The sequence below is a fragment of the Lampetra fluviatilis genome, chromosome 44 (assembly GCF_964198595.1).
Source record: "Lampetra fluviatilis chromosome 44, kcLamFluv1.1, whole genome shotgun sequence".
In the NCBI taxonomy this organism is placed as follows: Eukaryota; Metazoa; Chordata; class Hyperoartia; order Petromyzontiformes; family Petromyzontidae; genus Lampetra; species Lampetra fluviatilis.
In genome coordinates, this window is record NC_136318.1 from 3,688,388 (window position 1) to 3,712,650 (window position 24,263).

At 54.3% G+C, this 24,263-nt stretch overlaps 2 protein-coding genes across 2 annotated transcripts; one reads left to right on the plus strand and one right to left on the minus strand.

The window, feature by feature from the left end:
- Positions 1-1,356: 1,356 nt before the first annotated feature.
- RBSN (rabenosyn, RAB effector) lies at positions 1,357-17,394 on the plus strand. Its single transcript, XM_078876480.1, has 14 exons — positions 1,357-1,728; positions 3,128-3,352; positions 3,522-3,665; positions 4,163-4,263; positions 5,260-5,305; positions 5,655-5,816; positions 6,316-6,602; positions 7,125-7,195; positions 7,456-7,542; positions 7,706-7,808; positions 8,353-8,457; positions 9,060-9,368; positions 10,195-10,575; positions 11,637-17,394. Exons 2-14 carry the CDS (start codon positions 3,199-3,201, stop codon positions 12,495-12,497), a joined length of 2,811 nt encoding a protein of 936 aa, XP_078732606.1. The 5' UTR covers positions 1,357-1,728; positions 3,128-3,198; the 3' UTR covers positions 12,498-17,394.
- MRPS25 (mitochondrial ribosomal protein S25) lies at positions 17,295-24,172 on the minus strand. Its single transcript, XM_078876481.1, has 4 exons — positions 23,992-24,172; positions 23,288-23,394; positions 18,696-18,783; positions 17,295-18,160 (listed from the first exon to the last, which is right to left on the minus strand). Exons 1-4 carry the CDS (start codon positions 24,126-24,128, stop codon positions 17,971-17,973), a joined length of 522 nt encoding a protein of 173 aa, XP_078732607.1. The 5' UTR covers positions 24,129-24,172; the 3' UTR covers positions 17,295-17,970.
- Between the last annotated feature and the right edge of the window lie 91 nt (positions 24,173-24,263).

The window sequence follows — 24,263 nt, forward strand, 5'->3', positions numbered from 1 at the left end:
GGGGTGTGAGGCGGGGGGGGGGTGTGAGGCGGGGGGGTGTGAGGCGGGGGGGTGTGAGACGGGGGGGTGAGACGGGGGGGGGGGGTGAGACGGGGGGGGGGGGTGTGAGACGGAGGGGGGGTGTGAGGCGGGGGGGTGTGAGGCGGGGGGGGTGTGAGACGGGGGGGTGAGACGGGGGGGGGGTGAGACGGGGGGGGGGGGTGTGAGACGGGGGGGGTGTGAGGCGGGGGGGGTGTGAGGCGGGGGGTGTGTGAGACGGGGGGGGGGGTGTGAGACGGGGGGGGGGTGTGAGACAGAGGAGGTGTGGGAAGTGGGGGGAGGTGTGAGGCGGGGGGAGGCGGAGGGGGTGTGGAAGGTTGGGGGGGGTTTCGGAAGGAGGGGGTGAAGCGGGGGGGGGGGGGCGGAGGGGGTGTAGAAGGTGGGGGGGGGTATCTGGAGTAGGGGGTGTGGCGGGCGGGTACGCCTTCCTCTGCACCAACACGGCCCCACATTTGTCTCAGCGACGGCGAATCACCGCGCGCCCTTTCCCCAAGCGAGCAAACTCGTCGCCTGTCCACCCGCGAGACAATCGGAGGGGGATTTGCCGCCTAGAAGTCCGCACGCAGCTCGGTCAATGGGACGTCGGGTTGACGTTGTGGATGGATTAATTGATACAAAGTACGACAAAATCGCCAATCGTTCAGATATTAGCCAATCAAAAAAGGAGGGGGGGGATCATGTCACGCGACACCATACGACCCAATGGGATCACTCGATCCGTGAATCGATTGGGGATGGTTCGACACGACGATTAACCCGCAAGTTCACGATCGACTTTGAGCTGGCTTGCTACGAATCGGCTTAGCCGAGTCGATACGATTAGCGTCGATTCACGATCCCGCGAGGAACCATATACAGGCAAGATCATCACCCATCGACTATTGGGTCTGGCTGTCCGATTTGTTGAATTCACAGGCGCCGGGGGTAAAACGACCTCCCACCCACAACCCCCCCACCTACAACCGCCCCCCCCTATCCACCCCCCCCCACCTACAACCCCCCCCCCCCCCCATCCACAACCCCCCCCCACCCATACCCCCCCACCCACAACTACCCACAACCACTACCCCCACCCACAACCGCCACCCCCCCCCCACCCACAACCGCCACCCCCACCCACAACCGCCACCCCCCCCCACCCACAACCGCCCCCCCCCCATCCACAACCCCCCCCACCCATACCCCCCCCACCCACAACTACCCCCACCCACTACCCCCACCCACAACCGCCACCCCCCCACCCACAACCGCCACCCCCCCCCATCCACACCCCCACCCCATCCACAACCGCCTCCACCCAAACCCCCCCACCCACAACCCCCCCACCCACAACCACCTCTGCCCCCTCCTCGCCGTGATTGGCCGAGTGCGGGGATCCAATCGGACGCGCCGACACTGAGGGGGGGACTCGCGCCCCGCCCCCCCCCCCGGCCAGAGAAGTGTCGCGAGCTCCGTGAAGAACCAAAACAGAGGGGGTCGTGGCGACCGTGGGGACCGTAGAGGCGACCGTCAGTCCGGGGGTGTAGGAGGAGGGGGGGGTAGCGAGGCAGTCAAACACGCTGCTGGTGGTGGTGGTGGCGGTGGTGGTGCTGGGTCCACAGAGCGTGGCGCTGGGCGGTGGCGCGAGGGCGGGAAAGGCGACGACGCCTCCTCCTCCTCCTCACGAAATCAAAGCAGAGGGAGCAGCAGGTTACCTCACTCACTACTACCACTCACTCTACTACTACTATACTACTACTACTATACTACTACACTACTATTACTACCACTACTACACTACTGCCACTACTCTACTACACTGCTACTCACTCAGTACAACCACTCACTCTACTACTACTACCACTACTCTACTACTATACTACTACCACTACTACTATACTACTACCACTACTACTATACTACTACCACTACTACTATACTACTACCACTACTTCTCTACCACTACTACTACTTTACTACCACTCACTCACTCTACTACTACTCTACTACTACCACCCACTCTACTACTACCCCGCACTCACTCGACCCCACTCACTCCACGACCCCCACTCTCCCCTCCACTCTATTCTGCACTCGCTCCTACCAACTCCTTAACCATCGCACAATCCCCTAGACACCATCCCGACAGAGTTCCCGTGCTTACTGTAGAGCGCTTACCAGAGGTGGGACAAAGTCATTGTTATGCAAGTCCAAGTCGAGTCGCAAGTCATCAAATTCATGACTCGAGTCTGACTCGAGTCCAAGTCACATGACTCGAGTCCACACCTCTGGCGCTTACTATCCCTAGACACCATCCCGACAGAGCTTACTGTAGAGCGCTTACTATCCCTAGACACCATCCCGACAGAGCTTACTGTAGAGCACTTACTATCCCTAGACACCATCCCGACAGAGCTTACTGTAGAGCACTTACTATCCTCTCTACAGTCAGCCGCCCACTCATCAGCCGGATAGCTGTCGTGTTTGCTGATAACGCACCGCTGTTTGACGGCAGCAGTGCTTCCTAATAGCTTACTCGCCACAATCCGTGCTTAATAATTAATATTTATTCATAATCAACGTTTTTGGGTTAGATCGCGTTATTTATAAATGTGTCGTAACCCTCCACCACCCGACACGGCCAATCAGCAATAAAATGTCAGTGAACTATTTTGTCTTTTGTCAACGTGATACTTTTTTTTTTGCTGATTGGCCGTGTCGGGTGGTGAAGGGTTACGACACATTTATAAATAACGCGATCTAAACCCAAAAACGTTGATTATGAATACTATTGGTCGCGAAAGCCTGCTACGTGTTAAACTAATTACTATCTACCTACTATAGTGCTGACGGGTTGCTTACTAATCAGTCGGCACGAAACTAAAGTGTGGACTTGACTGATCCCTTACAAGTAGTGCTTGTTGATTTTAGACTTTGAGGACTGTGATCCTCTGGCTGTTGATGAAACATTGAATTTCACGTCATCATCAGCCACGGACAATCCACTGCTGGATGAAGGCCTCTGCCAATACAGTTTTCAAATACAAACGTAGACCAGCAGGCTTCAACTTGCCATCACAACTAAAGATTTCCGATCTCAACCCCGCAGGTCCGTCTGCTGCCGGCTAGCACCTGGTGCCCCCCGGCAAGGAGAGAGGATTCACCTCTACCGGCCGTGAGATGGGGGACACGGACGGAGACACGGGGCCCGAGATCCGGGAGGGTTTCCTGTGCCCCATGTGTGTGCGCGACTTCCCCTCCGTGTACCAGCTGCAGGCGCACTACGAGGACGCGCACTCGGAGGACGACCGCCACGTGGTGCACCACATCAAGAGTGCGCGCTCGCCCTCGCTACGACTCCGCACGTGCTCACTGCACCACGGACATGCCCCACAGACTACGTGCCTGCCCTGCTACGACACCGCACGTGCCCACTGCAACACGGACATGCCCCATACACCGTGGATTTGCCCTCACATGTGCCTGGTGGCGCGTGTGTTTAGATCTCCTCGGCAGGGCCAAGAGCAAGCTGCTGAAGAGGGACGAGAGGGTGGACCCGGGCACAGATGGAGCAGCTGACTTGGTGGCAGCAGCGGTGGTGACGACGGGAGGCATTGACACGTGGATGTGGGAGCCCCAGGAACCCGGTAGGTGGGACCGGGTCGGACCGGGTCAGACGAACTCTCGTACCCTCGGCCTGAATTTTTTATCACTGAATATATTTGGGTCATTGGTCGACTGGAGTAGGTGGCCCACGACTAGTACTTACCACAGCCACAATGAGAGGTATGGTGGATGTGGTGTGCCGATTGCGGATATGCTTCCCAGCTCGTCGACTTTGCTGGACTTAATCCCTGGTCCCATGTAAGTCGATGAGTCCGATGTAAGTCTGTGGGTGCTATGCAAGTCTGTGGGTCCTTTATAAGGTTATTTAGCCCAAGTCTGGGTTTTTTGTAAGTCTATGGGTTCATATCTACCGATTGTGGAAATATTTTACAGATCGCTGACCTGAACTTGCCCGGCTGGAATGAACCCTTGTCCTCGCCCCGTGACCCTCCCATGAGGTTCAGTGGCTACATGGACACGTGCGGCTGCTCGTGCGTGCGTCTCGTGTCACCGAGCGGAGCTGATGTTTGTTTTTTAGGTTTGGAACGAAGTCACTTGGACGACTTTAAGAGGGTGAGGGCGGCTCGAATTGACCGCTCCGTCATCGAGATGAACAGGCTGCTCATCCGCCTAGAGAAGGTGAGTCCACCCTTCGTGGTTTCTCTCTCCCCACGCGTAACGCCGCAACATCTAAACGTGGACATGCAGAGCCCCTTGTGTTAAGCCACTGCCCGGCACGACGCGGGGAGTCCGTCGCCCTGCAGGTAGAGGCCGAATACAAAGAGCAAGAGATGTGGACTAGACTTGGCAATAAAACAGGTGTTAAGTTGTTTAAACACTAAATAGATAAAGGCACGTAGAATGTAAATAATAAAATAATAAAAATAAAACATAATAAAATATTTCTCACGACTGTCTTCTCGACAGACCTGTTCTCCACCTGAGGACGGCTGCTTGCGTTGTGGCCGAAACGTCGTGAGAATTATTTTATTATGTTTTATTTTTATTATTTTATTATTTCCCTTCTACGTGACTTTACCGAAAGAACTAAGAAGATGAATTCCTGCAGTCACGAAAGCTTTAAATCGAAAACTGCATTAGTCACACATACTTGCTCTGATAATATAAACATTGTATTTGAAACTGATTAGCCTACACCAGAGACAGCCTTCTTAACGCCTGTTTTATTTCCAGAAAGGGTAAAGCCTATTCTGATTTTCTCATCATTCTTGATACTGCCAAAAAAATCTCATAGATATAAGAGATGTGGACCTTGGACCCCCGTGTGGCACATTGTCTGCCCAGAATGTAGCCATGCGGCAGCCTACAAACACCTGTTTTGTAGTTGGTGGTCGCCAATCCAAGAACTATCCAGGCTTAAATCAGCTTAGCTTCTGAGATTTGCTGCATTTCAGGTGATTTGGTGAACGGGTGATCCGGTAATTTTATTAAAATCTAAATCTCCGCCGTAATTGCTCACAGTGCTGTGAAGACGGAGGGGAGGCACATACGTTTCTACACGTAAACCCTGTCACGGTGTGAGAGCCCACGCTGATGAAAGTTCAAGCTGAGTGGAGCGGCAATGTCTCGCTGAGCATGTTTCCCACTGTGTTGTCTCCGCTTTCTCTCAATCAGCTGACGTCGTTTGATCGCATGAACACCGACCCGGCCAAGAGGAAAGGTGAGGCCTCCGCTTTCATCTTCTTGGTTCCTTCGGTAAAGTCACGTAGAAGGGAAATAATAAAATAAATTTTATTCTTTTATTATAAACTTATTTTTATTATTACTTTCCTATTTCCCTTCTACGTGACTTTACCGAAAGAACCAAGAAGCTGAATCCCTGCAGTCACGAAAGCTTCAAATCGAAATTTAGGCCTCCGCTTTCCTTGAAATATTTCTGCACGAAATGTCGCTGCGTTCGAACAATATCGAAAAATATTTACTCGTGCCAGTTATTCACCCAGGGACCTCTCTCTGCTGTGCTGTCTCCACTGCCCTATACTCGCCCCCCTCTTCACACACGGCGGTAGTGCTGGAGCGGTCGGTGGTGACGTGGGTGAGCGACGAGGACGTGCCGTGCTGCCCCGACTGCGGCCGCGGGTTTTCGGTGACGAGCCGCCGCCACCACTGCCGGCTCTGCGGCTCCATCATGTGCAAGCGCTGCACGCACTTCCTCACCATCGCCTTCGCCGGTGCGTCCCACTCTGCTGGCTGCAAGGCACCGGCTGCGCAGCGCTAGCTTGAGTTTAAAGGACAATGTAATTCGGGCGGTCAGGTGGTCCGAGGTGCGTAATTATGCGTCGATTAAAGTCTTCTCTTATGCTCGAGGTATAATTCTTCATATCGTGCGAGTCAGAATCGATGGTTGTAATGGATTCGAATGATCTGCTAACAGTGTGCGAGTGTTGCATTTCGTGAACGCATCTGTACAGATGAGACAGACTATAGAGAGGAACAAAACAAGAAGCCTTTTTGAACAAAATATGACAAAATATTCGACTGCCGAATGGAATTGTGATAATTAATTGTGCTGTCGTGTTTGTGAAAAGCGCGCTGTAGGCAAAACCACAGGACCCGCTTTACTATCTACTGGCGAGTAACAGCGCGACCATGAGAGACGGGCTCGGTTTCATCCAGCAACATACAGACGATGGCGATGAGCGACCCTAAACTCCCCTCTGTGCGACGCAGACAAGCTGACGAGCGCCAACCGCGTATCGAGCTTGGCCGGATCATCCGCGTCTCTGCCCACGGCCTGGTCCGGTGGCAGCGCCGCCGGTGCCAGGGCAGCTGGCCGGCCCGGCGAGGGCGGCGGGCACCGGCGGCGCGGCAGCACCAGCAGCGTGGGTTCGTTGCTCCTGGAGGACAAGGACGACGACCGGGTGCGGTGCTGCCGGCACTGCCGCGAGGCGCTGGTGCGGCACGAGCACCAGATGGACGAGCAGCACCGGCAGCCGGCCATCGTGGCGCTCTATGAGGTGCGGGTGCCGGCAGGAGGGGCGCTGACAATCAGAGGGTCGGGATGTGGAGATGCGGAGCTGGCGCTGCTGAGATCACGGGGTGGAACCGTGGTTATTCCGGGTTCTGTAGCGTAGGGAGTGTGTATCAGCCTTGTCGCCATTGACTCGCATGGAGTACAAGAGACGTGCTTGGAGATACATGGAATGACACCGAGGGTCATGGACTTGCATAGCCTCACATGGAGACTCATAGACTTACGTAGACTTGGTTGTGATTAAACCGGGTTTTCAGTGGTAGAAAGTTGGTGGTCTCAGCCTGGTCACCAGTGACATACATTGAGACACATAGACTTGCATGGAGATCCATAGACTTGCATAGACTTTGTTGTGATGAAACTAGGTTGTCAGAGACCTATCGACTCGCATAGATACCCTTTGATTTATTGAAACACCCATAGACTCACATATAGACCCATAGGCTCAGTGGTCCGTTTTTAATCTCTTAACATTCTGCTCACACTGCCCACCTTAATCCTTCAGAAGCTGCATCAGAACATGGTGAAGGTGGAGCAGCTGGCGCCCGAGTACGGCAGGATGGCCGACTCCCTGAAGTGAGTGGCGCCACAGCACTGAGTAGTGACGCTCCCGCCCACTCCGATCGTGACAATTCATCGCAGCGTGCGACGATCCGTCGTGCGTGACCACCCATTGCCGCACACCAAATGTTGACGATCCTGACCCACTACGCTCGTGCTGCCCTCTCCCCTACCCTGACCGCCCCTCATCCTCCCACCTCCGCTGTACGTATGTTGAACTTCTTTCGCACCGTACGTAGCCAACCGTGCTAATCGGAGGCGAGTTGTTGTTGCAGCGCCGGCGAGACGACCTACACCCTGGACCAGGGCAATGCGATGCGCATGGAGCTGATGAAGCTGTACGAGCTGGTGGATATCATCAGGTGAGCGCTGGGGTCAGAGGTTAATCGGTTCGTTAGCGTTCAAACGAGTTGGCTCCATGAACCAATCCATCGTTACGCGCGCGCCGAGATCCGTTCCCGCTGGCTGTGGCCTCTCTCCCCTCTAATCCCCCTCTGTGCGCCCCTCCCCCCACTTTCTGTACAGCAAGAAGATCCTGAACCTGGGTGTCAAGGATGACCCCCCCCCTCATGCCAAGGCACTGAAGCTGCAGAAGATGATTCGCTACAGTGTGAGCCTCTTCGTGCAGGTGCGGACACTTTTGCTGCCTCCGCTAGCTGCTGTTGTCTTGTCATCTGTGGGACGTCGTCGTCATCATTATCCCCAACATCATCATCATCATCATACTCCATGATCTACCCACTGCTGCACATGAGCCGATTTCGTCGCTCAATCGCCAGGATGAATATATCCCCTGTTGGGCGTGTTCCATCATGTGGCTGTTACTCAGCGTCTAGTAATGTACAATGCATTTGCGGTGTACTGCAGATATTAACGGTACAGAGCGAGTTGATAATGCGTACCTTGGCTTGCACTTTCCTGTCCCCAAGGAGTTGTGTTGAGGGGTGAGGAGGGGGCTGAAGTCTATTTTTGCCCTTCTCGAGTCTACCAATTTACGGGGCACTCGCCCCCCTGCCCCCCCTCCACTGGCGCTGCCTTTGGCTGCCTCGTAGCTGCCGGATTGGCACCAGAACGGCGGAGGGGAGTCGCTGGGGGGGGGGGGGGGGGGGGTTGCACCGTGAGCCGGTGCTGTGGGGAGTTGACCGGTCGCGGGTGTCGCGCGCACGCCGCAGGAAAAACTGCTGGGGCTGCAGTCGCTTCCGACGGACGATCGCTACGAGGAGCTGAAGGAGGGGCGGAGGCGTGAGGCGGAGAGCCGCGTCATGCAGGAGAGACAGGCGAGCGCACGCAGACACACGCACGCAGACGCACGCAGACACGCGCACGCAGACACGCGCACGCAGACACACGCACGCAGACACGTGCACGCAGACACGTGCACAGGCAGGCACGCGTGCACAGGACAGAGATGCACAGGTACACGTGCGTGCGTACAGGTGTGCGCGCACGCCTCCACAGGCAGATGCTTGCATGTGGATAGATGTGCACGGACGCAAACGCACACAGACGCGTGTATATGTGTGGATGCGCGTGGGCAGACGCACACGGACAGACGTGTCCACGCACGCACACGGGCAGATCCACTTGCACACAGGGGGGACACGTGTGGACAGATGAATGCACAGAGGCAAATGCGGACACAGACACACGCATGAAAACAGACACGACAAAGTGAAAGTCACTCGTGCACGACTGGGTTAATTGCGCAGTGCTCAGATCACTGCTCCACCCCACCCCCTGGTCAGGTACTTTCCTCGTAATTAACCTCAAGGGAACGATCAACATTGCATTTTTCTTCACCTGCCATCGTCACGTAACCTGACCATCTGAGACCCGCACGATGACGTACGAACCGCGTGCGTCTGCATTCCGAACACAGACTTCGCTCGACTCCCAGCAGCAGCGCCAGCAGCAGCAGCGCCAGCAGCAGCAGCAGCCCCAGCCCCGGCACCAACGGCCCGCGGTGGACAGCGCTACCGGGTGGCTGCCCGAGAGCGGCGTGCCGGCGTCAGGCGTGGAAGGGCACGGCGGCCCCATCGGCGAGTTGGACGACCCGCTGCTGCAGCAGATCGGCAACATCCGCAGCTACGTGCGGCAGGCGGTGGCGGCGGGGCGCGTGGACGAGGCGCGCACGCTGCGTGAGAACCTGCAGCAGCTGCAGCAGGAGTACGACGCGCAGCAGATGGAGGTGCGGGCTCCACCCAACGCGCCCATGCCGTGCTGTAAACGCGGCGATGTTGCCGCTAGATTTTAGTGACTTTTTGGGTTCCCCTAGCGGTGCAGTTTAGTCAAAGCGACCGGCGACTTTCTAAGATGGAGACATCCTCTGATGCCTCGGGCATCTGGCCAGCTATTGACTTTGTTTTTAATGCGTACGCATGGATGATGTAACTCCACTTCCGCATTTGTCCTCGGCGGCAGAGCTGTCAGAACAAAATGCGATCGCGTATTTTCCAATAGTTTCTTATCGCCCTGGTTTTTGCCTCCTATATTTTGCGCAACACTATGATCCCTTTTTGCTCTCGGTTGAGTGCCTCGCAGCAATGGAACCTCGCCCTGTAATTCTGTTCACAACGGATAATCTTGTACTCTTAGTTCTTTCGGTAAAGTCACGTAGGTAAAAAATGAAATTAAAATTAATTAAAATAAAATAATTAAATTTAAAAATCACGACGTTTCGGAGGCAACACAAGTCTCCGTCATCAGGTGGGACCGTCACAGCCAGATTAGCTGCATCAAGTGATCAAGTGAGGCAGCAAATCTAGCTGTGACGGTCCCACCTGATGACGGAGACTTGTGTTGCCTCCGAAACGTCGTGATTTTATCATTTTATTTTTATTAATTTTAATTTCATCTTTTACCTACGTGACTTTACCGAAAGAACTAAGAGTATGAATCCTTGCAGTCACGAAAGCTTCAAATCTAGGATAATCTTGTGACGGACAGACGGACGTACAGAGCTGATGCTCGCTGTTAAGATCCCCCGACGCTGTGTGCGCTTTCTTCATCATCAGCTGGCGCAGCGGGTGGCCCTGCAGGCCGAAGAGGACGAGGAGTTCCAGGCTCGCCAGCTCCACCTCCTCCGGGAGCGCAGCCACCGTGACAGCCCCGCGGGGTCACCAGCGAGGTCGCAGGAGCACGACCCCACGATGGGGTCGCCCGCGAGGTCGCAGGAGCACGACCCCACGATGGGGACGCCCGCGAGGTCGCAGGAGCACGACCCCACAAAAGGGTTGTCCGTAAGATCGCGTGGGGATGGTGCCACCGCCACAGCCCTGGCACCGTCACCGTCGCCGAGGCCGGAAGCCGCACAGCCGGAGCCCATGGTCCGGGGACAGCCGGAACGACCGTCGCCGCCCGGCGGTCCCTGGCATGACCTCTCGTCGCCGACCAAGGTACCCTGTGGCATGGGCCTACCCCTCTGTGCGGGTCTCCCTTGCACTTGACTTGTGTGAGCCGGGGTAAACGGAGGAAAATCACGACTGCCTAACAACTTGTGTTGGCGTCTTGTCAGTCCACTGCTGGATAAGGGACTCCACATGCTGTGCTCAGTGCAAAGTTGAAGGTGGGGAGCATAGAAGTGCAGTCCAACAGTCAATATTGCCGCATTGCCAGGATGCATCATCGCTCGAAGGAACGGTAAGACGGCGGTCAAGATTCACGATGGATTGGCAGCCGTGGGAAACAACACGGCCTAGAGGGCGTCCATGCGTGGGACGGAGCGATGAAATTAGGTCGCGTGCAGCGACGGTTTGTGGATGCTACGAGACTTTCACCCACCAGATGATAGATTACAACATGACGCTGAAAACGCAATTGGGAAGAAGACCACGAAACCTAAAACAGGAAATATCTCCGCCTCTTAAAGTCGTCCCCCTTTTACGTCGTTAAGCAAATACCTCGTCACTCTATGAATACCACCTCCTGGATTGCGTTGCCTCAACCCCACGCCTAAACAGCGCCGGCAGCATCGTCCGTCCTTTTTCTTCTTGGTTCTTTCGGTAAAGTCACGTAGAAGGGAAGTAATAAAATAATAAAAACAAAACATAATATAATAAAATAATTCTCATAGTGAGAATTATTTTATTATGTTTTGTTTTTATTATTTTTCTCATAGTGAGAATTATTTTATTATGTTTTGTTTTTATTATTTTATTACTTCCCTTCTACGTGACTTTACCGAAAGAACCAAGAAGATGAATCCCTGCAGTCACGAAAGCTTTAAATCGAAATTCGTCCGTCCTTTCTCGTGTCCGTCGCTTCGGCCTCTGCCTCCACTTACCTCGTAAATTCCTTTGATTCACTTCGTTTCGATATTGGTCGTCGCACCTTTCAGGAACGCATCCCCGACGTGAACTGGGGTATCGCCGTGTTACTCCAGTGTCGAATATGCACCGATGCTTCTTACTCACCCAGCAGTGGACTGATCTTGGCCAATGGTGATGTTATCTGGCAGATGACGAGACAACAGCACCCGGCGAAACGGCAGCAGCAGCAGCAGCAGAGTGGAGCGATCGGTGTTCCGTGGCAAACGACGGCCCAGGTTCACGCAAGCTCACACGACGCAGGACCCCGGGCCGGCGCCGCCCTCGCCAACTCCGGCTCCTCCATCCCCTCCTCGGCGGCAGCAGTGACGGTACCGCCAGGCCCTCGCACGGCGGACGCCACCGCCTCCTCCACCTCCTCCTCACTGCCAGCGCCTGAACCCTCCTCGCTCAACCCGTTCGAGTTGGACGAGGCAGACGGCGTCGCCGGCAGCGGAAGGAGGAAGCGGGGGTCATTGGCGGAACTGATTCCGGTTCGGGGCTCCCCGGATGGGAACCCCTTCGCCCAGACACCGTCCCCGAAGAGAGCAGGCGCCAGTCGGCACGAGGCGCCCAATGGGAGCGGAAACCCATTTGAGGAGGAGGAGGAGGTTGGTGCCAACGGCCGGAGCTCGCGTCGCCCTGACGAGTCGCCAAAACCGTCGCTGGCAAACCCGTTCGAGGAGGACGCGGGCGACGCCACGAACCCCTTCCACCAGGACAACTCGGGGAGGCGACGTGGAGCCCACCCAGTCGCCAGCAGCGGCGGCAGCAACCCCTTCGAGGTGGACGACAATGGTGACGATGGCGCTGGTAACGTCGGCGCCATCGACCCCGAGCTGCTGCGCCAGCAGATCGACAACATCCGGGCGTTCATCTTTGACGCCAAACGCGGCGGGCGCTCCGAGGAGGTGGCCGCGCTCACGCAAAACCTGCGCGAGCTCCAGCAGGCGCTGGTTGTCTCCTCTCGCCGGATGCCATCGGCGGCGTCGCGGGGGGGGACCCTGCCCTGACCAACCAGCAGTGCTGCTCCGTTCTAGCCACCGCCCGTCCGGTCGGGCGGATTCCATCATTTTCTGTCAAGGGCTTCAGTGCGCTCGGGTGGCCAATGTTGTTCGTCCGACCGGGACGCCGATGACGGGGGGGGGGGGTGGTCCGATCGCCGTTTTGGTGTTTCACTCACACGGCCCGCGGGAAAGCTGCCACCTTCCACTCTGGTGCCTAGACGTCGGCTGGCATCCCGCCACGCCGGCCGGTTCGGTGGAGTGGAGACGACGCTGGTTGTATTGCGGTAGGTGCTTGGATAAGTTAATTTTTTTCTTGCGATATGAGAATGCCAAGTTTGGCTTTAGGCTGGCTTTTTGGACTTGATTGCCTGGCTTGTTTCATGGGTTGGCGTAACATTCCCATCGAGCGGAACCCACCTAAGCTAGGCAATTTGACGCCGGGAATGTAACGTTAACAATTGTGATGTTACCGTCTGGTACCATCCGTTACCGTTGTGTTATTGCCAGGGCTCAGTATTTTCCGGGTCGCTAGTAGAGACTTGGAGTAGGTGGCACGTGACTGGTAACCACCACAGCCATTTGAGTGGTAAATACTGGATGTGTGGTGTGCTAGATGTGCAAATATTTTGCGAGTGGACGACTCTGATGGAGTCGTCCTGTCGTGGTGTCAGTGGCTGCTTTTCTACCCATAGCACAGCGAGTTGGCTCGATTCTGAACTGGGCGACGTGGGATGTTGGGGGGGGGGGTCCCCCGTTAGCGTCTGGGAAGAGTGAAGTGTCAGGTTTACACAAGTCCCCATTAACGTTTACCTCTCTTTCCACTGCACAACCGAGCTGCATCGGGAGCTGTGCCGAGCCAGCCCAGCGCGGCTCAGGAGGGTGCCAGGTTGCGTTTCCACCGCAAAAGCCACTGGACATCTTCGCTTGAAATGACGAAAACTCTCAGCCCGGACCGTGGCCATGTTTGAGGCCCCGAGGCAGTTTCAGGCGTCTTCCCGTGAGGTCAGAGTTTCCTCGTTTGGTTCTGGTTCGGCTTGGGAAATAGCCAGTTGGGAAGACGGCGCGTGCCGACAGGCCTGTGCGTTGGCGCACCACCGTAGAAGAAGGGGCATTTGGGGCCTCGACCTTCCAAACGACCATTTATTATTTCACGGTTGCCCGTCATCTCCGTCCGCTTTGCACACTAGTTGATGACGACGACGATGGGAAGTGTCGGAAACCTGCTCTGTGAAGTGGGATGGGAACTGGGTTTGACGAGCCGGTCTGCGTGACCCGCCATGGTTCAGCTCCCTTGTTATTACTAACCCGTGCTCTCCGATTCGTAAAGTAGTCCGTGACTACCGATTATCGGCTCCATTGCTCAACTGATCCGATAACACGAAAACACTTGGGGAATAATGTCGCTTCTGTCGTGTGCCGGTGGACGGGAGGTGTCACTCTGCCACTCACGGTTAGCGTGGCGGCTCGGTGTGGATTTCCCGCCCTGGGGTGGCCACGAAGAAGTCATCGATGACGATTTCCATCGATTTAAGCAACGCGACCGACTCGTCGTCCCAGCGCGCATAGCAGAGATCGCAAACGGGTTTTGATTCCTTACCCGTACCCTACCCGTACCCTACCCGAAATGAGTGACAAACGGTTACTCACCAGTGACTCACGGCCTACCCGTACCCGGCCGCACCAGGGTCGCAAACGGCTACCCGTACCTGGCCAGGTACGGGTAGCCGGGTATCGGGTAGGGTACGGGTATCGGGTACCCGGTTGCGACCTCTGGCGCATAGCGACCGTTGGGAAGATTGACAACGGTGTGCGGGCCGTGGCTGAGCTTGTGCACAAATATAGAGCTCGGTCATTGCGGAGGTGGGTCCGTGGCGGTTCGCGGGGACTGGGGAGTCCGTCCTGGTCTGGTTGATGCCGTAGCGCTTGGCGCCAGACGCCGGTGCCAACAATTGCACGCCTGGGATGCGAAGCCGCGTGTCAGCACAGCACGCGGTGCATATTGTGACACTGCCCTGTATGTTGACTAAACGCGGCTTGGACCGCGGTGAAATTAGCGTGGCCGGAATAAGCTAAACGGGTAGGATCCTTTCCACAGTGGTCGTAAGCACGACACTGCTGTAAATGTGTGGTCAGGTGCTCCGCAGATCGTTACATCGCAGGCTTGTAAGAGGTGGTGACAGCTTGAAGAGGCCTTCATCCAGAAGTGGATTGACCATGGCTAATGATTACCGCGATTGGAGCCACACATCCAGGTTTCTGCCCACAGATGTAATCATCGCAACGCTGCTCGACGCGATTTTAGGCGACAACGCGCAGAGGGCGGTGGGCAGCGTCAGTAGTGGGTGGTCAGCTTGCACGCACTGCTGTCTGGTGCTGATGATGAGTGCAACTTATTTTACAGAGTGTGTTAGAATTGGCCAGTCGTGGTTCCTATTGGATTGAATAGCATTGAGGAAAGCGGTAAGTTACTTGAATACAAAAAATATTCGATAGGCATTTAAACCCCGGGGTACAAACTTTACTGTGACAATGACACCCCCTCCCTGATATCACAATACTAAGATATTATTTTAACCCTGGGGGTAGCCGAATTGGGGTTAAGATTCTGGGTTCTGATCGACAGAATAGTAAACGAACGGTGCCACTCCTCGAGAAGCGTCCGTCGCACAACTGCCCGCTGCCTTTATTGACGCGCTGACCCCCCTCCCCTCGTTAGACCAAGTCCAACGTGTAACACTAACGCTGCGCTCGCGGCTCCGTAGCGCCGTTCGAGGCGTCGCCTCTAAAGTATTACACTGCCTGTGAATTTAATTTAGTTTCCCAACACTAACTCTGCGTGCGTGCCGACGGACGGTCGTGCGCTGCGAACCCCCGCCCGCTGCTGTTGTGGTTCGGAGAAGGCCAACGCTGGTTTCTGTGACCCAGAGCCGCCCGTGGATTTTGAAGGTGAAGTTTGTTATTCAGGAGTTGCCCAGACGATCGCCGCCATGTTTCCTGATTTGAGTAAATTTTCGAACGTGGCTAATTTGGACTGTGCCGCTGGCCACGCGTGGCCGACGGCTGTCGAAGCACTTCGCGGCATCGACAGCGTCCACTGTGAAGCGGACGGCGCGCAGTCTCGCTACGGTTCATGCAACCGCAGCGTTAACCGGGACGGCAACAGAGGCGGCGGCTGCTGCTGCTGCTGCTGCTGCGTCGCCGGGGGCAGAAGCGAGTCGTGGAATCTGCCCATCCCCGCCATGCCGCACCCAGCTGAGAATCCGAGACCCCGAGCAGCAGCTGTTCTCTCCCACCACGACTCAATGAGTCGTCACGATCGCAACACTCGATTCTCCATCCCGTTTGCACTGCCTTGTATCGTAGGCGTTGCGTCTCGCTCCGTTGTTCCAAATTCCGTTGGTGTATAATCTTCGTCAGTCGTAAAATCGCTTGGTTCTTGCAGATGCGATTAGGTGCATGCGCTGCGAGCGCAAGAACCTGCCTGGGCACGGAACAACAGCGCACGACCAGATGCATCGTCGCGATGTGGGGCCACGATTCGTCCCATAATAGTAAGCTTCACTCGTGTCGATTTGCTCCATTATCCTAAATACGTCATTTACATAAATCTCACGTTACAAATTCTTACACTTGCATGCGTTGCCAGAGTAATAACCGAATTTATATTGACGTTGCCCGGCTACTAACCAGGCCTGGTCCTGCCCTAGTGCCCATGCTGCAGGTTGTTCCTCCCTGTGGGTGTCGTCCATGGGCCAGAGCAGAAATGGGTTTGAAGGTAGCAATACTTTTACTCGCATCGACTAAAATACAAGCGACATGTACAACAAGAACTCGCTCATTGCCATTGGATATCACGTAGAAATCCAGTGATGCCATCATAGGTGGTACCGACAAGGGAGGCATCTACTCTGGGCTTGTCGAGCGGCAATGGGAGCTTTGCGTTCATGATGATGTCACTTTACCCACAACCCCTCCCTCCAGAAGCCGCCGTCGCTGTCAATCACTCTAAAGTTGCACAATTAAACAGGGCGGGAGTAAGGAAAGGCGGCGTCCACGTTATTTCTTTGTGCCGTGCTGGGCGTCAGCCGGTGCCAGGATGCGAGTTTGTGTTTCTTCTACTTTATAAAAACCAGAGGCGGCTGGGTGGTTCGGAGGTCAGTGCTGAGCCTGGCACCAACGGGGTCCTGGGTTTGAAGCCCGGTCCGAACATTTGGCTCCGCGATCAGTTTGCGCGAATTCCAGCTCTTGAGGCTTGCGGTTTGATTGCCAAGTAACGTTACATTACTCTGTACATCAAGACGGTTTGCCCCCGACTGTGTGCACCAAACGTCACATGAAGGGATCTCAGGTAGCTCTATAGTGTCCGCTTTGTGGGCCGGGCTCTTAACAGGGTTACTGCTGCCCTGCGCGGGATGCAGATGGATTCATCACCTCGTGGTGCAATAGCAACACTATAATCGCGAGGGGTAAAACCAGTGCAACCATCACCCCCGTTGTGGATAACGGCCTCTGAAGTAAACATCACAGAACGACTCGTGAGATCCCGTTGGTCACCTCTTGTCCACAGTAGGTGGATGGTGTACCACTTTCTCAGTCTGTGCTATCGAGATGTTGCTTGGCAATCAAAACGAATGCTTTTAAATTCCCATAACTAGAAGTTTGCAAATTAAGCGAATTCACTTTGAAGGGGCATTGGCTGCGGTGTGGATTAGAACCGAGTCAACTGACTGGGTGCCCTGGAGTTTGTGCCGCCACTCTGTGCCAGTGGTTTACCGTGTGGGGAACAGACCACGATGATTTAAGTCGGCATCGCCAACCCAGGCAATGTGTTTATTAAACGCTCTCCAGAAGCGGTTATGGTTAATGTCGTTGCACAATAAACATAAAGTACAAACATGAAAAACCTGACGCACAGCTCCGATTCCTCTCGTGTACAGCGCAGTGCACAGATTTCAGAGTGGCGTTCATTCCGGGATGAGAGTTTAGGGCAAGAGGGGTGGGAAACCGATAGCCCAATGGGCAGATGGATACGACCCACGGCTTAATTTCACACGGGCCACGACCACTTTTAAGAGGGCCCATCAACGACAACGATCCATTGCTGCACGCATCTTCGCTGCACTAATCGGGTACTGGAGAGGAAGATTGTTTTACCTCGCAAAACCGCCGTGTTTCCCGCATTCAATCTTTCCTCCCGTCACTGCAAGGGCCTCTTCACCAACCAGCGTGGTTAAGTACGGTCAAGCAACCCGTCGTGGCCCACACGGCGTGGAGAGGCCATCATCCAGCAGTGGAATGACAAAAAGGGGGCCACGTCACGTGAAGCGAGTAGTGAGGCAGGGGAGAGGGGGGGGGGTGCCATCGTCCACCCAGTTTCGCCGACATCGCCCGCACCACACCCACCGCTGCCCCGGTGCCCGCGTGGTCATTGCTGCTGCCCGCGTGGTCATTGCTGCTGCCCCCGGCGTCCACCCGTCGTCTACGCAGTGTCCTCCATTTTGGCGTTGCGGTATTTGCCGCGCATCTCCTTGGGCAGTGGCACAATGGCCGGACAGGGCACCTGACCCTCGACCTCGCACAGGCACTTGCGCTCGTAGCGAGCGTTGCGGCCAAAGTTTGCGGGGTTGGACAGCACGAGGCGCGCGCGTTCGTCCTCCGCCAACTGCTCCCTGTGGGGTGACAACATTCGTCGTCGTCATCGTCACACTGGCGATTCACTTTGTGACTGTTATCATCAGCATCGTTACAATCAGCATCGACCGTCGTAATCGCCAAGTTCATCGTGGTCATTGGTCGTGTTTTGGGTCAATGGCGTTCACGTTGGTGATGTCATACATCTTCTTGGTTCTTTCGGTAAAGTCACGTAGAAGGGAAATAATAAAAAATAAAACATTCAGACGCTGTCTTTCCGACAGCCCTGTTTCTTCACCTGAGGACGGCTGCTTGCGTTGTGGCCGAAACGTCGTGAGAATTATTGTATTATGTTTTATTTTTATTATTTTATTATTTCCCTTCTACGTGACTTTACCGAAAGAACCAAGAAGATGAATCCCTGCAGTCACGAAAGAAGCTTTAAATCGAGATGTCATACATGTACAGTCCTTTCGTCATCGTCGCAATTGTCAGCATTGGCAGCATCGTGCTCGTAATTTTCAATCGCCATCATTGTCATCACCGTGGCCGTCGGACAGAGGAGATACTCACGGTGACTTTCCCATGAGCTTCTTGACGTGCGCCGTGATCTCCTGGTTCGTTTTGTCCTCCACGTCCACCAGGATCTGCTCCCCGGTGTCTGCTCGCACCGCGCATAACCACACCGCCACAGCCAGCGTGACCCAGTTGGCGGTGCACAACTCTCAACGGCAGCTGACCGTGGGCAAACACGAGACAATAATGGGGCTAAATTTCGATTTAAAGCTTTCGTGACTGCAGGGATTCATCTTCTTGGTTCTTTCGGTGAAGTCACGTAGAATGGAAATAATAAAATAATACAAATAAAACATAATAAAATAAGTCTGTCGAGAAGACAGAGTCTGAATGACGCTGTCTTCTCGACAGACCTGGTCTTCACCTGAGGACGGCTGCTTGCGTTGTGGCCGAAACGTCGTGAGAATTATTTTATTATGTTTTATTTTTATTTTATTATTTCCCTTCTACGTGACTTCACCGAAAGAACCAAGAAGATGAATCCCTGCAGTCACGAAAGCTTTAAATCGAAATAATGGGGCTGTCGGAATGCAAACTCTCCCCGCTTTTCTCAGTAAAATGGCATTTTAACAATCATATTGTTGACTATATGCTAGCGATGCCCCAGTTCTGCATGTACCGAGTATTGGCCAAACATGTCCCTGCAAATGACTCAATTGGGATCACACACAGCAGCAACATCGCCGCCTACTGCGGTAACTTGGTAGGCCCGTCATAATAAAGAGTCATTAGACTCCGTAAACGAATGGGAATCGTAATTTAAAAAAAAAATATTCAAGGAGCGTGAAAGATGGGAACGGCTTGGGGGAGTACTTAATCCAGCAGTGCCAAAGGGTCGGCAACCAAAATAACAATGAGCAATTCTTTTTCTAATTCGGTAAAAACAAAAATGTCAACAGCCTCAACGCACGTGAATAAGGTCACGAAGCAGTCCTCAAGGAGCCGCAGGTCGCAGACTCCTGACCATGGCCGATGGGTGAATGATGCCCATGAGTGAATGATGCCGATGGGTGAATGATGCCGACGGTTGAATGATGCCAATGGGTGAATGATGCCCATGGGTGAATGATGCCGATGGGTGAATGATGCCCATGGGTGAATGATGCCCATGGGTGAATGATGCCGATGGGTGAATGATGCCGATGGGTGAATGATGCCGACGGGTGAATGATGCCAATGGGTGAATGATGCCCATGGGTGAATGATGCCAATGGGTGAATGATGCCGATGGGTGAATGATGCCGACGGGTGAATGATGCCAATGGGTGAATGATGCCCATGGGTGAATGATGCCCATGGGTGAATGATGCCGATGGGTGAATGATGCCAATGGGTGAATGATGCCCATGGGTGAATGATGCCAATGGGTGAATGATGCCCATGGGTGAATGATGCCCATGGGTGAATGATGCCGATGGGTGAATGATGCCGACGGGTGAATGATGCCGACGGGTGAATGATGCCCATGGGTGAATGATGCCCATGGGTGAATGATGCCGACGGGTGAATGATGCCGACGGGTGAATGATGCCCATGGGTGAATGATGCCGATGGGTGAATGATGCCAATGGGTGAATGATGCCCATGGGTGAATGATGCCGATGGGTGAATGATGCCCATGGGTGAATGATGCCGACGGGTGAATGATGCCGACGGGTGAATGATGCCCATGGGTGAATGATGCCCATGGGTGAATGATGCCGATGGGTGAATGATGCCGACGGGTGAATGATGCCGACGGGTGAATGATGCCCATGGGTGAATGATGCCGATGGGTGAATGATGCCAATGGGTGAATGATGCCCATGGGTGAATGATGCCAATGGGTGAATGATGCCGATGGGTGAATGATGCCCATGGGTGAATGATGCCCATGGGTGAATGATGCCGACGGGTGAATGATGCCCATGGGTGAATGATGCCCATGGGTGAATGATGCCAATGGGTGAATGATGCCCATGGGTGAATGATGCCCATGGGTGAATGATGCCAATGGGTGAATGATGCCGATGGGTGAATGATGCCGACGGGTGAATGATGCCAATGGGTGAATGATGCCCATGGGTGAATGATGCCAATGGGTGAATGATGCCAATGGGTGAATGATGCCGACGGGTGAATGATGCCAATGGGTGAATGATGCCCATGGGTGAATGATGCCAATGGGTGAATGATGCCCATGGGTGAATGATGCCGACGGGTGAATGATGCCAATGGGTGAATGATGCCCATGGGTGAATGATGCCAATGGGTGAATGATGCCGATGGGTGAATGATGCCGATGGGTGAATGATGCCGACGGGTGAATGATGCCGACGGGTGAATGATGCCAATGGGTGAATGATGCCGATGGGTGAATGATGCCGACGGGTGAATGATGCCAATGGGTGAATGATGCCCATGGGTGAATGATGCCAATGGGTGAATGATGCCGATGGGTGAATGATGCCGATGGGTGAATGATGCCGACGGGTGAATGATGCCAATGGGTGAATGATGCCAATGGGTGAATGATGCCGACGGGTGAATGATGCCAATGGGTGAATGATGCCGATGGGTGAATGATGCCCATGGGTGAATGATGCCCATGGGTGAATGATGCCAATGGGTGAATGATGCCGACGGGTGAATGATGCCAATGGGTGAATGATGCCAATGGGTGAATGATGCCGATGGGTGAATGATGCCCATGGGTGAATGATGCCGATGGGTGAATGATGCCAATGGGTGAATGATGCCGATGGGTGAATGATGCCCATGGGTGAATGATGCCCATGGGTGAATGATGCCGACGGGTGAATGATGCCAATGGGTGAATGATGCCGACGGGTGAATGATGCCAATGGGTGAATGATGCCGACGGGTGAATGATGCCGATGGGTGAATGATGCCAATGGGTGAATGATGCCCATGGGTGAATGATGCCGATGGGTGAATGATGCCGATGGGTGAATGATGCCCATGGGTGAATGATGCCCATGAGTGAATGATGCCGATGGGTGAATGATGCCGATGGGTGAATGATGCCGATGGGTGAATGATGCCGACGGGTGAATGATGCCAATGGGTGAATGATGCCGATGGGTGAATGATGCCGATGGGTGAATGATGCCCATGGGTGAATGATGCCACTGAGTGAATGATGCCGATGAGTGAATGATGCCCATGGGTGAATGATGCCACTGAGTGAATGATGCCACTGAGTGAATGATGCCGATGGGTGAATGATGCCCATGGGTGAATGATGCCACTGAGTGAATGATGCCCATGGGTGAATGATGCCACTGAGTGAATGATGCCACTGAGTGAATGATGCCACTGAGTGAATGATGCCGACGGGTGAATGATGCCGATGAGTGAATGATGCCACTGAGTGAATGATGCCGATGAGTGAATGATGCCGACGGGTGAATGATGCCCATGGGTGAATGATGCCACTGAGTGAATGATGCCACTGAGTGAATGATGCCGACGGGTGAATGATGCCGATGAGTGAATGATGCCGACGGGTGAATGATGCCGATGAAGGAGCCCCCCAATTGCAGCGTTCGTCACTCATTTCCAGAGAGGGGCCACTTTCGCCGTCAGTGTAACGTGTCGCCACACATTTAACACCAATGGGTTTGACAGCACGCCGGGGATGTTTTCACATTTGTGTATTGACTGGGGCCGCACGAAAGACCAGTAGGGGCCAGAATTTGAATATTTATACTGGAGAAATCCGATAAGCTAAAACGCTCTTCTTTTCCACAAATGTCCAGTCGGGGCGGGTAAGCACGTCACAACAAAACAAAAACACGACAGTAGTGCAACGTACAAGGTAAACAAATCACCCCTCCCCCACAAAAACATGCAAATAAAACTAAACCATCCCCATCCTACCAGGCAAAGCCCACCAAACTGTGAACTTAAATATTTTTTTTAATTTAAAGCTTTCGTGACTGCAGGGATTCATATTCTTGGTTCTTTCGGTAAAGTCACGTAGAAGGGAAATAATAAAATAAAAAAAATATTAAACAATAAAAATTCTCACAACGTTTCGACTGCAACACAAGCAATCATCATCAGGTGATTGCTTGTGTTGCAGTCGAAACGTCGTGATAATTTTCTTGAAAGAAAATTTGAAAAAAGTGGCGTTTTAAAAAATATTGATTTTTAAATCCTTTATATTAAGTTCACTTGCTTGCGCGCTTACGACCGTGTAAATCTTTCGGTCGTTTTTCAACCCACTTCCCGTGATCCAATCGAGCTGACATTTTACACACAGACTCGTTGTGCGTGACAATTTATTTTCGTGAAAATTTTTTTCCATAACTTTACACTTTTTAGGAAAAAATAAATTATATTTAATTACCAATTGCTTAATGGTGGCAGGCAATCATCTGACCCATAGGTGGCAGCCATCTCAAGCCAGAAGACGAGAGGACTCTAGCCGCCACGCATATAAAGGATTTCTAGTGAAAAACTTTGTTTTTACGGGTTAATTTATTCTTCCTTTAAAAGCGGGGGGGGGGGCCTTGCAACTGAGAGCCACTGGCCCCGAGTGTGGGGATCTCCGCTCTCGTCAGCGGGTGTCGCTGTGAACGCACCCAGGTAGAAGCGCACGAAGGGCGAGGGGGTCACGTTCTTGAACGCCACGATCTGCACCCACGGGTTCTTGAACTGGATTTGCGGCACCGTGAAGAACACGAACTTCCTGCGGGACACGGGGGCGCAGCCGCGTTAGTGGCGGCGGGGGAAGGTGGAGGGGGGGAGGCAGAGCTTGACCCCATCATCCAGCAGTGGAGAGAACCTCGCTCCGGGTTCGCTCCGACATTCACTCTCGTTCGCGGCACGTGCGCGCGAGGTCGCCCCCCCCGCCCCCAGCCAATCGCGACGCGCCTCGCGCTCCACGTGACAGCTCGGGAACCAATGAGGGCGTCGTCCGGACCACGCGATCCAGCAGCTCCTTACACCCCCCCCTCCTCCAACCCGTCCCGTCCCCACAACACGAAGTTGGTTTGACGCATCCCGTCAGCCGCGCCGCCTCGCCCCGGCACTCCATCGTTGCGGTGGTGCAAGGCAAGACACAAAACAAAAACCAGTGAACCGGTGTCGACATTCAGAGTCGGGCTTTTATTTGAAACTGAATGTTTGTGGACACGCGTTTCTCTACCCCCCCCCCCACCACGTCCCACGTCTCTATGAGAGAGAGAGACAGAACGTGGGGGGCTCCGGGTTCCTCGCAAGGGAGAGAGCTCTTAAACAAACACGAGCGAAGCGCCATCGCAGGCGGCTTGCAGGGGGACCGCACCTGGTGCCGTCGCTGCGTGTGCCGCTCGTGTTGTAGTTGATGGCCATGATCTTGACGGCGCTGCGGAAGATGACGTCGCCCCGCTGCAGGTAGTCGAGCGTGCGGCGCACAGCCGCGCGGCCTTTCATCAGCGGCATGGCGACCCACGCAACCACACAGCCAAGCCGCGCTTTACGGCAGCGGTCACGCTTTACGGCGTCGATTTTTACGACTGCCTCGATGCCTTTACGGTAGAAACTTTACGTCGCCGATTTTACGACGGCCTCGACGCC

Bases quoted from the DNA above. Each gene is read 5' to 3' on its own strand.
- RBSN (XM_078876480.1), top strand. From the start codon at position 3,199: ATGGGGGACACGGACGGAGACACGGGGCCCGAGATCCGGGAGGGTTTC. The intron at 4,264-5,259 runs GTGAGTCCACCC...TCTCTCAATCAG, and splicing joins TGCTCATCCGCCTAGAGAAG to CTGACGTCGTTTGATCGCAT. The intron at 8,458-9,059 runs GCGAGCGCACGC...TTCCGAACACAG, and splicing joins GCGTCATGCAGGAGAGACAG to ACTTCGCTCGACTCCCAGCA.
- MRPS25 (XM_078876481.1), bottom strand. From the start codon at position 24,128: ATGCCGCTGATGAAAGGCCGCGCGGCTGTGCGCCGCACGCTCGACTAC. The intron at 18,784-23,287 runs GTGCGTTCACAG...CGGTGCGAGCAG, and splicing joins CTTCGTGCGCTTCTACCTGG to ACACCGGGGAGCAGATCCTG. The intron at 18,161-18,695 runs GTGAGTATCTCC...GTCACCCCACAG, and splicing joins AAGCTCATGGGAAAGTCACC to GGAGCAGTTGGCGGAGGACG.